This window comes from Brachyistius frenatus, unplaced genomic scaffold (genome assembly GCF_029030835.1).
Source record: "Brachyistius frenatus isolate BFR_SWC_R1_liver_20210118 unplaced genomic scaffold, ASM2903083v1 Contig_157, whole genome shotgun sequence".
NCBI lineage: Eukaryota > Metazoa > Chordata > Actinopteri > Embiotocidae > Brachyistius > Brachyistius frenatus.
The window spans coordinates 206,388-224,175 of record NW_027210756.1 but is presented as its reverse complement, the minus strand read 5'-3'; the positions used below and the strand labels follow the sequence as shown (position 1 = coordinate 224,175).

Below are 17,788 nucleotides of genomic sequence, written 5' to 3'. Positions count from 1 at the left end.
TTTTCATTGGATTGTTCCACTACAGAATAAAGCGGAGTCACACCAGCCCAAGGAAGTAAAAGCATCCCAAAGCTTGTTGGCTCAGGGACTTATGGAGAAGTGGTGAGGTAAGACTTCCACTGAGTTACTGCTTCTTCTTCACAGTTCACCGTTTTAATGTAGCTGATCCTTAAAAGTATGTTCTAAATTTCTGCTCAGTTAAAACTCCATGATGTCAAACCTTAAGCATACATTTGATTTGATATAAAAAAAAATTTTTTTTAAAGAATCTAAATAGGTATATACAGGTTACCTGTCAAATATACTTTGATTTATTCATCCACTTGTTTTGAAACATAATGCAGTGTGTTGTTAGGCCACCATTTAGGAAAATAGCCTCAACACATGTAGACTCAAAGGTACAAAGGAAGACACAATTTTACACTAAAACCATAATTTATTTACAGAAACACATTGAGATCACTTTGAAAATGAATGATGGAGTCCATTCAGTTTGGATGAGATACATCTATTTGGCAAATTGTTTAAAAATCTAGGAAAAATAGGTCCTATCTATACAATAGAATTACTCATTTTGTTCTTTACATATCCATCAAAGAAACGAAACATTCAGACCGCTTTCCCCGTGTTGTTCGTCTTGAATCAGGACCATGCAATGTCCTCCCTGTCAGGGGTTTAATCATCCTTGAAAAGCCAGTGCTGCTGCTAAACACTTAATGGTGTGACAGACTACACCACAAGCAACCTGATAATCAAGTCATCAGATGTCCAGTTATTTTTCTCTAAACACTAAACACTAGCTACTGTGACAAATAGGTTAGAAGTGGTCAGCAGTGAGCTTCCAAGGGAAAAAAAAAATGTCCACGGCCTGATCACTGTTTTCTGAAGAAAATCACATCCTCACATTGTCTGCTTATTGTTGCTTCAATATCAGCGCTGTGGCAGACAATTAGCAAGCCAACAGAGAGTGAGGGAGCAATGCGGCTGCTTGCTTTTTGACTGCACCGTGATTAAACCCTCGTGTTTTGTTCATATCTCTCTCTGTGTCAGAGGTTTAGGGACCCCAAGCAGAGAAAATCCTAAAAAGTCCCTAACCCTGCAGGAACACGAAGACGAAGATTATGTACACATTTACAGTATATACAGTACACATCCTCACGCAATAGAGAAGTGTCTCAGAAGACTCTGTTGTCCCCCTTTTTTTAAAAATATGTATATATACATATAAATATATATACATATAAATATATATATATATATATATATACATATAAATAAATATAAATATATATGTATGCTTCCCCCATATGTTCTGTAAAATTACCAGGGTCCCGCGGGGGTGGGCACGGCAAGTGAACATTTATTCTCAGAGGACCTTCGGATGCAGCCGCTGTTTGGAGCCCAAACATACGATAATGGCTGAAATGCAGACACAGACAGACATTTCCCTCTAGAAGATGGCGATACACATGAAAAGTCTCAATCTGGAGATGATCGTTTCAGTCAATTAACTCAAACATGCTGTGCATCAGTGCAGAACAGACATACTCTTTTAAATAAGGTCTTCCTATTGCTGTCATGTTTAGACCCTGTTGAATGCTCAGTGCGTTCAGCCATGCATGCAGCGTGTTGCAGTAATAGGCTACATGCACTGTAGGTGAAACTACAGTGGAGCTGCATTGTTGTTGTTGACGAGCAATCGTTTGGGTCTTGTTTGCATGTGGCTTGCATCTTTTACATCGTGGTAGGAAATGTTAAAAGCAACACCCACATCATTAAAAACAATACATGTATGTCATGTCAAAAGGGAGAGAAGCATATAGCCGATGAACACAGTAAGCCATTCTTTTAAAGAACGATGTGTCAGTTAAAGGATATTTTTCTAAGAGGGATTTGTCACAAAATGTTTTAATGTATTGATTATTTACAGATTTGCAGATGTTTTGGCCCCAAGATAGTTTTCAGTCTGTATTTTTATCATTACATTTATAACAAGTCGTCCTAGCTAAATTTTGGAACCCCCTTCTTATGTTCAGATAGGCTTTAGTAAAATGATAAGTTGGAAAGAAACAGACCTATTAGTCAAATCAACCCAGACAGGTTTATCACAGGAATGGAATAAAATGTTAAAAGCCTCAATTACAATAATAAAAAAAAAAGTATGAATATATTAGTTTTGTGTTGTTGTTAAAGGTTAATGCTTCTAAAGTGAGTCCAGCACAGACTCTAATTTAACTGAGATGAATAGTCGAGCAGTAATAGCTTCCACCAGTCGGGCTGTTCATGACACAATCTCTACAAAATCTCTACATAGCACAAAGTTCATTACAAACACTTACAGTACATGAAGCACACCAGCGTTACAAATGATACTGTAATAATTTTTGCAGAAACATTCATCACAACCCTCCTGGTTTCGGGCAATCGCTGTTCTTTAAACCAACACATTGTGGACCTGTAATTCAGCTTCAGTATTCGGCTGTCTTTATCTATTTTTGATATAAAAACAACTGATGAACAAAAACGGTATAGACAGTGACACAAATCCAAAAAGTCTGAATTTCCATGTCACCGGTTTTGGAATGCATTTGGAGTGAGGTGCAAATTATGGTCGTTGTTGTTGTTGTTGTTGTTGTTGTTGTTGTTGTTGCTGCATGTTCAACTTTCCATTCATTCCAAATATCATTTTTCAATTCTTGCACATCATTGTACAAACCACAGGCTAGCCCATCCGCTTCTGTCGATCCAGGAACTTTTGTCTTCTGTCTACAGGTACCTCCTCTAAACTGATGCCATGATTGCTTCCCCTGCAATCAGAAATACAGGGTTTTTTTATGTACCCCATGTTAACATACCATTCCTTCAAATAGGTCATTTGATTACATTAATTTGTGAAGCAAGAATCTAAAATTATACAGCATAAATGCAGTGCAAAGATTAAATCAGGAAAATCCCATTTATGTATATGTGGAGGAGTAAACAAAACACTCTCTTACCCTTGAAGGTCTGGAGGAATAGGCAGAGGCTTGATGAAATCTTCCCTCCCCACCAACCAAAATGTGTTCTCAACACCTTTTCCCTAGAAATAAAAAGCATTATTTGCTAATGTTGCAAGACCAGTGCTACATCGGGAACAATGCATGTCTTCTTTGTATATTATGGAAGTGTACAGTGTCAATAACAAAACATTAAAAAAAAAAAAAAAAAAAGTTTACCTTTAACTCCGTCATGCCTCTGACTGCAATTTTGTATCCCAGTTTCAAGCTGTTCAGGACATCAACTGTGCTTTGGTTGACATGGATTCTGTAAGCTATGCAAATACAGAAAAAGGCCTTAGCTTTGGTTCGCAGATACCACGTTAATATCAGGTCAATATGTAAGATCTGTAATAGCTCAGATACTTTCCAAAGTTTTTAAACATTGTACCTGGTCAGTGGTACAAAATACAATATATACATATATACGTATGTATATATATATATATATATGTTGACTGTGTTTATTGGTTTGTTGTATATAATATATATAGATATTTAATGTACTGTATATATACTGTATGTACTGTGCATTTTATATTTTATATTTATATTTTTTATTTTATTGCTTTTCTATTATATTATTCTATTCTATTATTATTTTATTCTATTGTTTCTATTATTGCTCCTGTATGTATGCTGTTGTGGCGAAAAAATTTCCCCTCGGGGATTAATAAAGTATATACCTACCTACCTACCATACCTACCTACCTGAGGGAATAGACAGAAGTCAGGCTGTCATGCTGGTATTAAACCACTTGGTGGCAGGAGATTACAAATTACTGCTGTGCTCCTGATGGTAAAACTACAGTATAGTCATGCTTAAGTGCATAAATGTTATTTTTAGATATGATTAAGTAGACTAAAACAGCTGGTTTAATCAGTGAATATTTATTACAGTATCATTCTCTGGGATGACCTTCGGGTTTCATTTTTAAACACAAGTAGAATGCACTTAGCCACATTTCCTGCTTAGAGTTATACTTATTTTGTACAGCACACAGGGGGTAAATGAGGCAAACTTGGTCAATGACGACATTTATTCTGAAAGTTCAAATTGGGCTCTAATTCTGCTGATAGTCTTAAAGGATTACTAAGGACTGCTGTCTTAAAGCCCTGTTTAGCCACATGCAGCATGCAGCATGCACACAAACTGCCATACACCTGTCCTCCCACCCACAATGACACTTAAATAAAACAACAGAAAAAGAAATCTGTCTGGTTTAAATAATGACAGATGAGACACTCACGCAACCCCGTGGACTCCATTCGAGATGCTGTGTTGACAGTGTCTCCAAACAGACAGTACCGAGGCATCGTAAGGCCGACTACTCCTGCTACGACTGGGCCTGCAGAGAGCAAGAAGTTACAAGGGCTTTGAATAGGTCTTTTCTTCGCTGGTTATATCACAAACCATTTCATTTAAAAAGTTTACATGTGACTATCAAAACATTTAAATCCATCAATAAAGGTTTGAGTTGCCAGGATTTCTACTAGACTAATAGTCTCTCAGCATTTAAGAGTCCTCAACTTTTTTCGGAGAACATTACATCAAAGTTGTGTACTTCCTTTCTGTGCATACAGAAATTCATACAATAGACCTCCAAATCCAAAGTATGCAGTGTGTTAATAGGATGACCGTAGTCTAAGTGGATAGTGTTTCACTGTTCCAGGAATAAGTTCCAGACAAGGATAAAGGAGGTAAAAATACCACCTTGCCTTAGCAGCTTGGGTTCCTGCACTCCTTTGCAACAAATCAACTTTTATTCACTCTGAATTGGAGTTTGTATTTATTTCATGCCTTATCCTTACATATGTAGATATTTGACTTTTAAAAGGAATTACTTAGGGTGAAGATATGTCACATGCGACCTTAAGATGTGATGATGAGGGTTTATCACTGCACAGAAAATATTAAGTTATTACTCACCAGAGTGCAGGCCAATACGGATCCTGACTTTTAGATCAGGCATGTGCCTCATCTTGAAGGTCCCAATGCAGTGGAGGATATCGAGAGACATGTTGGCCATCTCGGCTGCATGACGGTTGCCATTCCTGTTTGGGACTCCCGAGGCTACCATGTAAGCATCTCCAATAGTTTCTACCTAAATACCATAAAATGAAGAGCTGAACAAACACTACAAATACACTGTGATAGTTTTTTCAGTAGTTCAACATGCCTTGAAAAGTTGTTACACTGCGAAGTAAAGAAATAAAGACATTCCATTAACTTCCTTTAATTAAGATGGATATATTTAGATCATTGCAGGAGCAATGCAAGCAATTTTTCAACATCAATAATTAAAAGATCCTGCTATATTTTTTGTGAAACTGAAACTTTTAGCAGGAAATGAAAAAGAAGATACTTTTTGTTTGAAAATGGAAGAAAAAACTCGTGAAATCAAAAGAAAATTTTCTAAAATAAAATTATTATCTTTAAAAGCGTAATTAAATCTGGATTATTTTCACCAAATGCTGCTTGATAAGTAAAATACTGTAATGGACAAACTATAGAAAAGAAATCAAGCAGACATTGAACTATTATTTGTAATAAACTAGAGCATTATATTTAAAAGAAATAAAATAATACTCAAAAACACTATGAATATCAAAAAAAACCAAAAATACATAAATTGGTGGACTGTAGATTGTGTATAATGTATGTATGTATGTAAACAGAACATCCTCCAACACTCACCTTGTAGACATCATGCAGCCCAATGATGGCATCAAAGAGGGTGTAGAGGTCATTGAGTAAGTCAACCACCTCGATGGGATCGCTGAGAGCTGAAATGGTGGTGAAACCCACAATGTCACTGAAGTACAGCGTGACCTCGCTGAAGTGCTCTGGCTTCACGGGCTTGCCTGTCTTCAGCGCTTGGGCCACACTCCTGAAGCGAGAACAAGATGAGTGGAAGACACTCTGCTAACACAGAAACAACTTTACTGACAATAACTTGAATCTGCTGAAAGTAACACATGCAACACCTTCAAGGATTAAAGTTTTCAGTGCACACACGCATACTGTTATAAACATTCAACTGTTGTCTAATCACATAAATGAGATTTCAGGATTTCCTCCCAAACTATCCCCGTTCATCATCTCTAAACAGGCATCTCCAAAAAACACGACTCTCTCCTCTCAACGTGCAGTTACCAGTTGAATACAGGAAAGGTACATCTCTGGCAGATGAGAGATTTCAAAGGACTGCAGTCATTTTCAATATGGTCTAATATAAAGACTCAATAAGACATGACTAAACTAATTCCAGTGACATGAAGAACAGAGCGAACTTTTTAAAGGAAACCTTGTTTTGTCTACAACGGAAACTTTTTTTTGATGATCAGCACTTAATATCATAAAACACAAACAAAAGTGAAATAGTTAACATGTCACACGTACACATGTTTTAGTATTGTGAATGTATACTTTTGGAGGCCTTATCGCTTAAATTGACTAATTGCTGACTCCTTATAAAAATGGCGCCAATAAAACAGACTGACAAATTACCGGAACAAAATAAAATCTAATAGCAGGACACTCGGTTGATTTTCTCTGGTGAATAATTTTAATGTTGAAGTTGAAGTTAAACATGATTCTATAATTAGTTATGTAAGAAAAAAGAACAGAATAATTGGTGTAAACCTGCAATAGAGTCTATAGAGGATTTAATGTCAGTGTTTTAGGTCAGATTTGACTGTCTGGTCTCATCTGCATCATAAGCTGTCGCTCCAAATATGCCTACAGTTGCTAAAAGCAATATTACCACCTTATTCTGATGGAAAAGTTTGTTCAATGAAAAAAGAAAGAAAAATGTAAAAGAAGAATAAAGGAAATAAATTTTGATGGTTGCAACGTGACAACAATGCCACAACACTTTCTGTGTGTTTTTGATTCAGTTGCACACAGTGCCTGACAAATATTATTTTATCCCTGCAGAACACCTCAAACCACCGCTGTTTGTCAGGGACTGAACTGAGCATTGAACCATTACTGGCTTCAAGGATGCTGCCTCTGACCCTCCTTGAGGAAGTAAAAGCAGCATTATGTGAGTATCCTATTTTATTGTAATTGTGTTGATTCCCTACAGACCTCCATAGCTATGACTTAGTCCATGACACCACAGTTTTATAATGTCTTTCATGTGTTGATGAAAGCTGACTCATGAAACTCACTTGGGCAACATCTGAGCCAATAGCTGGTCAGTCTTCTGTCTCTCCACCTCCAGCTCCTCCGTCCTCTCTCTGATCAGGTCCTCCAAGTTGGTGGAGTACTGCTCCAACATCTGCAGCATGGAGTCGATGATGTTGATCTTCTTCCCTTTGGTGATGGACTTGAACTGTCACATGAAAAGGAGGAATCAGGGCTGTCCAACCAGCCACAGAAACAACATGTAAACACGTGTGATTTTAGTATGTTTACCTGTTTGAAGATCTCCTCAAAGGTAGGTCTCTTCTCTGGCTCTTCACTCCAGGACTGTTTCATAACTTGTATCACGTCCACCGGGGCCTCGTCCACTGACACAACAGGCCGACACAAAGGAGGAGGTTCTTTGACCTTGCTGATAATCTCTGTCAACACACACACAAACAACACACCAGCACAGATGCAAATGTAAGACACACATAGAAATGCCCAAATACAAAAACAGACTGCAGCCAGTCTGGCCAACTACCTGTGAATGGCACTGCTGATAAAAAGCAGACGTGGTGCAGAAGAAACACGTTGATGTGATTTCAGGTTACCATCCTTCATGGTTACTAGTACAGTATCACTCACCTTTGGGTGGCATGTCCAGCATACAGAAAGGCGCAGAGCGAGAGATGACCTCCTGCATGACAATGGAGAAGCTGTAGATATCTCCTAAGAATGTGCCCCTCCTTCTCATACTAGAGCTTCGCAACAGCTCCGGAGCCGTCCAAAGCAGATCTTTTATTGAAAAGGTTGCACAACCATCAATGAAAACAAGTAATACCAACTAGCCGTCGATCAAAACTGTTCGGCAAAGGATGCACATTTACTCACTTTCTGGCTTGTCCTCGTCAGTGTCGATGCTTTGGGAAATCAAAATTTCATTGAACCCATAATCTGTCACTTTCAGCACAAAGCGCCCATCTACCACGCAGTTACGGGATTTGAGTCGTCCGTGGACAATTTCACGATTGTGCAGGTACTTCATACCCTGATGAGAGTTTGTAGAAAATGTGTAAGGGATGAAAGTTTGAGAATGAAATATAAGAAGTTAATTTTGTGTCTCTCACCCGGATCAGATCCATTAACAAGGAAGACTTGAACATCCAGTCGAGACGCACTTCTTCATTGTTGAGCAAATCCTCCAAGCTGCCCCTGGTGCAGTGCTCAGTCACAATGGCAAAGATCCCAGAGTCGAAGAACAGCCCCAGGAACAGATTGAGGTTCTCATGCCTCATGTCTCTGAGCTGAGAGGAAGACAATGGAAACATGTTTGGAGTCAGCACTTTTACTTTATTTTCAAAAGTTTTGATGATCAAATGTGTTTGGTTTACAGCTACAACTATAGCTACTATTCTAATGATGAATAATATGCCCTGGGCCAGAAAAAAATATATATGAATGGAGAAATTCAAAAGTACTTAATTCCTGTTCCCTCATGCATTCACTTACCTTAACAAAGATAAACTCAGTGTTGTTGTTGACCCCTGATACTGATCCAGCGGGGCATTTCTTCAACCAGACCCAGTCACCCTGGGATGCAAACAAAGCAACGCAATCTTTTACATCCAACAGACAAGAGCTTTAAACTGGATTTTATTGAATGTTGTGTCAGACGCGCCTCACCTCAAACACAGCCACATTGGAGCTGTCTGGCGTGGAAGCTAAGTAGCTGCGACCGGACACCGAGTGGTGAGGCGTCTTTATATCCACCTGGCTTTTCATGATACTTTCATCATTTAGCTTCTGCACACACAGAGTTCAAAGAGGTCAGGTCTGCTTAGAGCAGATAATGTACACAAGTAAACACCTTTCATACTTGCTATGTAATCCACGCACAGCAGAGAGAAGCACAGCACAGCAAAATACTGTTGGTATTGATGCAGCACAGAACTGACCCGTTTGCTGACTTGAGTATTGATGAAGATGAGGTCATCAAGGTTGAGGACTACCTTTGTTGATCCACTGTTACCACCACCTCCTAAACTGAACCCAACCCTGCCACCTCTCCTGAAGAGACAATGAATCAAAAAACATCCCAAATAGTTGTTGAAATCACACAAAACTGAACTGGATGAGGCATACATTTTTTTCACAATCTGCGGCTACATACTTGAAATGAAGAAAGATGCTAACTCCACATCCAAGGATGCCACATAGCAGAAGTAAAAGAAAGAAGATAGTAACCGAATCCAGGCCTTGAGGAAGAAAAAGACAGAGACAGAAGGTTTGAATGCCCGGAATTTCGAGATTTACACCATATCAGCTTAGATGTATATCCTGCGATGACTCTACTAGCACACTCACCTCCAGTGCAGGCAAAGTAGGGGCTGAACCAACAGCTTGAGTCTTTGTAAGGCGTGCTGCCTGCAAAATGGATGGAACGGCCGAGGTATTTTAAGCCCCCTGTCCTGCCATCTGTATGAGCAGCCTGGAGAGCATGAGTTGAGTAGAGCGAGGTGCCCATGCCACTGTAGTCCAGGACCACATAGGAGGCCTGCATGCCTTCACCATACCTGCCAGACCTCAGGGGCTGATTGAACCCTTCAAAATCAAAGCCACCCTCACTGTCGCCCAGGATCTGACCAGTTACCCAGCGCCCTCCACTTTCACGGGCCTGCTCAGCAGCCATAGCTATGAAGTAGATCATGTTGTAGATGGTCCCAAAGAATGGAGAAACCTAACAGAGGAGACAGTGATGTGATAATATGCATTGGAATTCAAATGTTTTTTCCTCTCCTTTAGGATTTGTCATCTTTTTACCTGCTCTGACGGAGTGCTGCTGCGTATTTCATAGCTGTCCTGAGCATCTTTGAAGGCCTCGTAGAAATTTCGTGGTCCAGAGTCCATAGTAATGGTGAGAACGCCGTCGAAGGCTTTCCGCAGCTTAGTGTCATTGCCTAGCATGTAGTATTGTGCATCTTTGTAGGGTAGTGCATAGAGAAGGGTGTCGTAGGGTATAAACACATAGCCACGGTCGATCATACGCATGGCCAATGCCGTTATCAGAAGATGGTACTGGGCTTGGCCACCAATCAGAACAGAGGGCATGCACATGATGACCACTATAGCAAAAACAAGGTTTAAAAACGATTTTATTAACATGGCATAAAGCATGTGGAGGTTTCTAAATTTTGTTGAAGATTAACTGTTGTCTGGTTTTGTGCGACTCACCTCTGACCCGGTCCGTTTCTCTCACTTTGTCCAGGGCTTTGCGAGCCCCATCCTTGTCCTCCTGCATTGTGACCACAGGGTTGACAGGCAGGCCAAAGTTCCGCAGTGAAGAGGCCAACTCCTGTCCGGTGGACTCCCACACATCCGACTCCTCTGAGATTATGGCCACATGGGCCCACCGAAAGTACCGCAACACAGTAAAGAGGACATTGGAGGACAATGGCAGTGGCCTCAGGAAGGTAGGATACATCCCTACATTTTTCATATTAGGATTGAGGCAACTCCAAGAAAGAAGCCCAGCATCCCATTCTTTTGTGTACAAAGCAGCTGAGGAGCAGTAGCCTGGGTTGGCTGGGCCCAGGAAAGCAGCACCATAACCTTCCAGCTCAGCGAAGCGAGCAAGGGCACGAGATGACTTGCAGTCCTCATTGATTATCGTGTAGTCATACCAGTAGCCTTTGTTGAGGTAGGGGTCATTGTTTATGCGGCTGGTGGCGAGTCGGGCTGCCAAGTCGGGGAGGGATTTGGAGTATAAGAGGTCGCATGTCCAGGGTCCAACCATGGCAATCTTGAAAGTGGTTGCCCCGGCTGGACAGGGAATAAATGAGACAATGAGTAAGGGCAGAAGAAACCAGGTTCCCCAACAGGTCCTGGTGTGTTGCACGGGGGATGATGGCAACTGTGGTTTTGATAACGGTGATCTCGATGACAATGATCTCGACGTTAATAATGATTCAAACTGACTACACCCACTGAGACTGTTTATAACCGCTGTCCATATGCGTCTTTTTCGCTTGACTTTTATTGAGTTGTGCTGCCATCGTGGGTGGTAAGAGAGGTTGTGGAGACAGTGAGGGTCTCTGTGACTTGCCATTTTCTCACAGCTATTCTGATGCTTCAGAAACAGAAAGCAAGCGGAGAGTTTTCGGTGCTCAGTGTGAGAGCTAGAGTTTCTTTGTTAATGGGACTGTCTCCCTTGGCACTCTGCAGACCTCTAGTCCAACGTAGGACAGGTGACCACACGACCCCAAGTCATCACTGGAAGGAAGAGAAAAGGTGAACAGAATTAGAAAACCTGTAGCACGCCATTTAATGTGATCTGTGTGTGCTGCCTAAATTCCGTGACACAACCAAGGACACTTCAGAGCTCGTACAATCTCCAGGACACAGCCATGACCCCTGGCCTGAACTTTGAGCTGGGTTTTTTTTTAACAGAATGCGATGTTGAATCTTATCAGCATCCATCTGTCTCACTGAGGACATGGTTTCCACAGTCCCTGTTCTGTCCCTTGGAAAGTTAATGCCATGTTTGTAAGGAGCTGATTAGCTCTGCCAGGGGCATAGAGTTTAAATCAAATGCCAAGTAACGTGGAGCTAAATCTGTCCTTGATGTCTCCATTTGGTCTTGGTATCTCTTTTCCCTTGTAAAGTCAATCTCTTGAGATCCTCTCGTCTATCCATTCCTGGATGCTTCCTTCCTCTCCTCCTGTCCGGCATTTAAACTTGTATCAACTGCTAGAAATATTTCAAGATTAAAAAGATGTTTTTGTCAAGGAAAAAAGATAGTTAGATGGACTTTACACTGGGGTTTTGGGATTATCTAAAAAAAGAAAGTCAGTCAAGCCTTTTTTTACCTTAAAATCTTGTGAATTTTGAGAATTTCTGAAGTATAAGGAAACGGAAAAACCAAAAGAATTTTTTTGCATTTGTTGTATGCAAACCCATTTTAACTAGTATCTATTATAAACTGGACTAATTTTCATGACCTAACCCTAAAAATTAACAGTATGTTTTGGTTTGAGAGCCCACTTTGTAACAAGTGAACAGGTTCAGATACTTCATTCTGGATTCAGATGTACACTTTTTAAAGATCATGTCAAAAATATCAAAACTGATAGCACAGCAAAAGTCCTGAGCACCTGTCAGTGGTGAGGGCAATTGCAACTGCAGCAAATGCAAATGCAAATGCAAAAAAAAAAAAACAGACCATTGTTTTGTGCATATTGAACTTAGAAGTAGAAATCTTCCAAATAAAATATTGGTTTATAACTCCTTCTGCTCAGGAGGTCCCTGCATTGGGACAAGGCCTTATTTGTTATACTTGGCACAAGTATTGGACATTATTCACCAACATTCACTAAAGAGGCTGCCTAATATTACTCTACTAAAATAGATTAAGCATTTGTTGTGCTTCATTTCAGATCCATCATATTTGGTACAGTTTTAGTTTTCATAGAACAGGTTCAATAACACCTGTGTCACTGAGTCATTGTTATATGGCTGTTATTTACACTCTAAATTACAGTTTTCATTTGACAGTAGTAAAGATGTACATTTTTGCCTCACCTCACTCTGCTGTGGTGATAAGGGTTGGAAGACGTATTCTATGGAGCTGTTTGTTTCGGCCTTACAGTTTTGCAGCTGTTACTGACTAAATTTGGGGATGTTCTCTTCAGTTGAAAATATTAAAAATTACAAAAGGGTTTATGTAGTTAATAACAAATCTTTAGTCCTTGGTTAAAAATGCTTGATCCTTTAAAAAAAAAAAAAATGCTATTGACTAATAACTTTGAAATTGTTAATCTTGTGAAAAGCTGTATCATGTATACAATTAAAACTGAAATGTGACCCACTTGTGACTTTAAATGTTTCACAATTTACATTTTAACAACAACAAAAATACTAGCCTGATGTATTTCCTTGTCCTCAAACTGAAGCAAAGTAAGCAGCCACCAACAAGCATCCTAATGTGGCTAATGCTGACATTGGCTTATCAGTTGCTAATAGGTTAAGAGGAGCACGGACTCCAATGTCCTAACCCTCTCCCTATATGCTACTGTGAATAAAAAAAATGGGTCAAATTATGCTAATTGCCCACACGGATGCTCTCATGGATAGATCAATTACTGTGTAGTTTACAACAAATTTATAATGGATTAGCTGCTCCAGCAACCTCACATTTACAGAAGGAGCTGTTCTACAGACAAATCTGAACAATTAAAAATGATAAATGAACTGTTTAGATTAGGAAACCTACATCAATATTACAAATAACAGAATAGGCAATTCAATGAAACATATTTAATAAGAAACAGTTCTGACCTGGAGCTGGTTTTCTACACAGGAGCCATGGCAGTATTGGAGTCTGTCGTTGAATAGCACCATCCAAATTCCAGGTGGATTAAGAATACTGAAGTACACAGCAGGAGCGGTTATCTTTGGTCTTTTATTGTGAAAAAATACCATAGGTAATCCAAATGTCATTCGGAGTCAAAACAAATCAAATTATCTCCGCTTACATCCAAGTTCCCAAAAGAAAACACTGAACATTAAAGATCTCCATATTTCCAGAAGGTCAGTTTTGCTTCAGTTCTTGTGGTCTCTTTTTTGGACTGGAACCCACCCCAAACCAAAGAGCATCGGGACGGTGCGTGAGGAGAGGCACAACCCTGCTGGTAAAAAAGAGATTGGCAGAGAGCTGGGGTGAGGTAACAGGTAAAAGAAAGGGGAGAGTGGGAAGGACTGGCAAGCTTTGACTTCTCAGCCTTCTTTATCTTTTAATCCACAACAGTGTGGGAAGAGTGGTTGTGGGGGGAGGGCTGGAAAGATGTAAAAGAAGGTGAAAGTGAAAGTAGCACACTCACTCTGTACACCTGTGCAGTACGCTAACATGGGCACTGATGTAGGCTTGAATTAAAAAAATAATAATTTTAAATTACTTAAACCTTGTGCATTGAAAGGACTTATTCAACTGTCATTTTAATGGTCAGAGCTGGGTGGGGAGAACGGGCGTGAGAACAGCCACCAATAATGAACTTGAACTAATTTACTGCCCCTCGTCCCACCTCCACCGGCTTGAAGTGAAGGGGCAAGGCCCACCCTAGAACTGTGAAGTAAGAGTTCCTCCGGCTTATACATAATGTGGAAATATGACAAACTTCTGTCATCATGTTGATGATGCTATTCAATGATGTTGTGAGGAAGTCCTCATTTATTTTCCGTTGTTTCTGTGATGTTTTGTTCCAGACAGTGACACCCCACTGGCTATCTGAGGATAGAATTTTTTTTTTCTTTTTCAAAGTGTTGTTTTCAATCATTGCTCATCTTTAACCTCTGGTAGTTAACAGTTGTGGGAAAACTTCCTACTTTAATGCTCTCGGCTGTTTGTTTGCTGATGCCCATTTTAAATAATGTGATTGTACCTAATTTCCTGGCCCTTGAAGCTGGTGCAGTGATCAAGGGACATGCGTCTGTAGCCTCAGATAACCCTGCTGCAGGAGTCCAGATCCTTCAAAGACCTTCCCTTATGCTGTTTGCGCTTCCCCTCGTTTTCTTCACCGCACCTAAAGCTTTACTCACACACCAGTAAAATGGCTCCTTTATATTCAGCCATATTTCATTGAAAGTGAAATATTAAAAAGGTCAAAGGTCAAACTCACTGTGACATCACACTTTTTTTTCCGACCATTATTCAAGGATATAGGTCAGAAACAGAAGGGGATATCGTGCCTATATTTTCACATTCGGTCAAAAACTGAATTGGTGACACTAATCTTGGGTGTCCACCTTAAATTTGTGCTGATTGTATAGATCTTCTGTGCTGTCTCACTGAGGATGTGTGTGAAGTGTCCACGTTTTAGAATTTGTTGCATCTTTGCAACAAAATCCATATTTGAAGCAATGTCTGCTGCCATGGCAACAACTTTGTGCTTTATCAGCTTTATTTACAAACTCCTTCAAAGTCTGTAGTTGCTTCAATAACCTGAAGCTCACCTATGTTAAAACAGAAAATGATTATGGTAAATAATAGCTTCTGTTCGGATGAGACATTATGTCAAGCTATCGTAACGTTAATAAGTTTATCCTGCATCATTAAAGACGTGACAAAATTAGCAACTTATGTGGGAGAATGCTAATAATGGCAGAAGAAGTATGTGAGCTGTGGCACACAGCTGAAAATATATTGCCTGTTATCTGTGATAAACCACTGAAAGCCTGCTGTTGCTCTTTTGACCTCACAGCATGTTCTCTTTACTGCAGTGCGACAGCTGGAATTTAATCCTATGAGAGGCGGGGGTGGGGGGGGGGGCTTCACCTTTTAAAGATGTGTTTAAACACAAAGATGTTGACAAATGATGATGAAACACAGTGATCTCTGCTGAGATTTATTTATTTGATTAGGAAGGTGGGTTCTCGCATATGAAAGTGTGAGGATATGTTTGTCCTGTCTTGATAGCAGCCTTGTTGAAGTAATCAGATTAGTCAGGTGATGCTGTGCTAAACTGATCTGCTGCCTTCAAGCCTCTTAGTGACATGGCCAACAGCGCTGACAGAGATCACTCTACAGCAAGGTCAGACGCACAGCCGGCCCAGTTGACGAAGAACCAGCATGGCGTAGTGCAGCGGCAGGAACACTGCGCAGTACTGACAGGAAGGTATCAACACTTCTGACCTGTGATTTGTTGCTTAAACCGCACAGTCAGATATTTGTTTAGTAGATTATCTGATCTGACTTAATGACTCAATGAAACAATTTACCATTGTTGAAAGGGCCAGATATAGTTTGGACTTGGGTCACTTTTTAATATGGCATGTCTGTCTCCAACAGAACGTATAATGTTGCCCCGTGCTTGGTCATGCGGCCGACAAATCTGTGGTGTCGTTTGACAGTTTATCTCTCTCGGAATTATTTACTTTCTCCAGTGAAACTATTTGTCAAAGTTGATTAATCAAGTGCCAAGAAAAACCTTCGGGAGGAGCGATAGAAGAGCTTAGACATTTGCCTCCTCTGTGAACTCTGTGATCTGATTGATCAGGCTCATTTCGCTACCTCCCTCCGTAACATCACCCTGTCCTTCCAGGATGACAGGATCCGATCTATGCAGGATTCTTCCCTGAAAAGCGATTTTAAGTGGCCATTGGGTAATAAGAAAACATCCTGATGCTGTCTAAAAACACTCGACTCCGCAAGCTATGACTTTTCACTGTTACATCAGAGGTAGAATCAGAGAAATGCATGCAGGAAATTGTGGATGTTTTTACCCTCAATGATAAAAAAAATAAAAAAACACCAAAAACTTGTTGAAAAGTTTAAAAGGACGAGACAACTTACTGGCAAAACTAATTAAGAATCTGAAGTATACGTTGACAGGGCTGTTCTGTACTTTTTTGACAAATAAGAGTACAGAAAAAAAAAAAACTGACTGAAGAGATAACATATTAACCTTTGTATTCTAATTTGTTCAGTTTTGCTGTTGCTGCTGTTGTTGATTTTTTTTTTTTTTTGCTTTAACCGTCAACCTTTTCACATTTAATGATGGGTCATGAAGAAAAGACTGTTTCTCATTTGTTAAACTGACATATTAACAAGTCTGAGCTGAGCAGCTCTCCCCCACTTAGATAAAGTAGATGACAGTATCACTGTCAAATCCAGGTCCAGCTGTGGCCTGTCGAGCACTGCAGCGCCCTCTGCCGGTTGCTGGTGGTCATCCAAAGTGACAAATAAAACAAACTGCTGACACAATATTGTTTATATATATATATATATATATATATATTATTTTTTTTTTTTTTTTAAAAACTGACACTCATCTATTTAAACATCGCAATCTTTATCACAATAAACAGCTGGAAGACTTTTCAATCAGAATATATTAATGTTCAAGCTCTAATTCTTAGACTAACAGTCCATCACAGCTTTAGTTAGTAAAATGCCTGCAAGTACAAAATGTACGGAAATAGTAAAGACTATTTACACTAGATTTTAGCTCCGACGCAAGGCATGTTGCCAATTTTACACCGTTGGTGATCCAGTCTTGAGAACAATTCCCTTCTGCCGCTCCTGTTTAACATATTGTGCCGTGTAATACAGTCATATTTCTTAATTGATATAGACTTCTGTAGTGATTAGGGTTTACTAAATTAAATCTCACCCCAGCTTGATATTAAGCTCGCATCTGTTTGTTTGAAATCAGGAAGGTTAGGCCACAAAACAAACGTTCATAAGCTCATTAGGTGGTCAGCCAGAGGCAGGTGAACATTTCCTGTTTTGTTGTCTCATTGGGGTGTTCGAGGTTAAACGAAATTACAAGGCAAGTTTATTTATATGGCACCATTCAGTTAAATGGTATTTCAAAGTGCTTTACAGAGGCAGAAAAATACATCAAAAATCATGTAGTAAGAAATTTAAAGTGCATTTATGAATAAAAACACAGCAGTTCAAAGCGCTTTGTAGAGACTTGGAAATACCTCAAAAACAATATAGTAAGAAATTTAAAGTGCATTTATGAGTGCTTTATAGAGGCATAGACATACAACACAATAAAACTGCAATTACATATTTAATTTCCTGGAAAGCTTCAGCAAACAACTTATTTGAAATGAGCTG

General features: G+C 39.7%; 2 protein-coding genes and 1 long non-coding RNA gene across 3 annotated transcripts in view; 1 reads left to right on the top strand and 2 right to left on the bottom strand.

Moving 5' to 3' along the window:
* The first annotated feature begins 30 nt into the window (after positions 1-30).
* LOC138631498 (uncharacterized) lies at positions 31-7,395 on the top strand. Its single transcript, XR_011311725.1, has 3 exons — positions 31-107; positions 6,976-7,084; positions 7,265-7,395. It is a non-coding gene; the product is annotated as an uncharacterized lncRNA (long non-coding RNA).
* gucy2d (guanylate cyclase 2D, retinal) lies at positions 2,723-11,275 on the bottom strand. The gene is made up of 18 exons (XM_069716473.1): positions 10,402-11,275; positions 9,991-10,292; positions 9,535-9,907; positions 9,341-9,425; positions 9,126-9,237; positions 8,854-8,973; positions 8,680-8,760; positions 8,298-8,474; positions 8,062-8,218; positions 7,816-7,965; positions 7,459-7,607; positions 7,212-7,375; positions 5,734-5,926; positions 4,966-5,140; positions 4,286-4,384; positions 3,216-3,310; positions 2,997-3,079; positions 2,723-2,807 (listed from the first exon to the last, which is right to left on the bottom strand). Exons 1-18 carry the CDS (start codon positions 11,273-11,275, stop codon positions 2,723-2,725), a joined length of 3,474 nt encoding a protein of 1,157 aa, XP_069572574.1.
* slc12a9 (solute carrier family 12 member 9) overlaps positions 3,686-17,788 on the bottom strand; it is a 35,063-nt gene continuing 20,960 nt past the window's right edge. The window contains exon 14 of the transcript XR_011311724.1: positions 3,686-3,721. The gene's annotated coding sequence lies outside the window, so the exon portion shown is untranslated. The remainder of the gene's footprint in view (positions 3,722-17,788) is intronic.

Bases quoted from the DNA above. Each gene is read 5' to 3' on its own strand.
- gucy2d (XM_069716473.1), bottom strand. From the start codon at position 11,275: ATGGCAAGTCACAGAGACCCTCACTGTCTCCACAACCTCTCTTACCAC. The intron at 10,293-10,401 runs GTGAGTCGCACA...TTTTTGCTATAG, and splicing joins AGAAACGGACCGGGTCAGAG to TGGTCATCATGTGCATGCCC. The intron at 8,761-8,853 runs GTGAGGCGCGTC...TTTGCATCCCAG, and splicing joins CCAATGTGGCTGTGTTTGAG to GGTGACTGGGTCTGGTTGAA.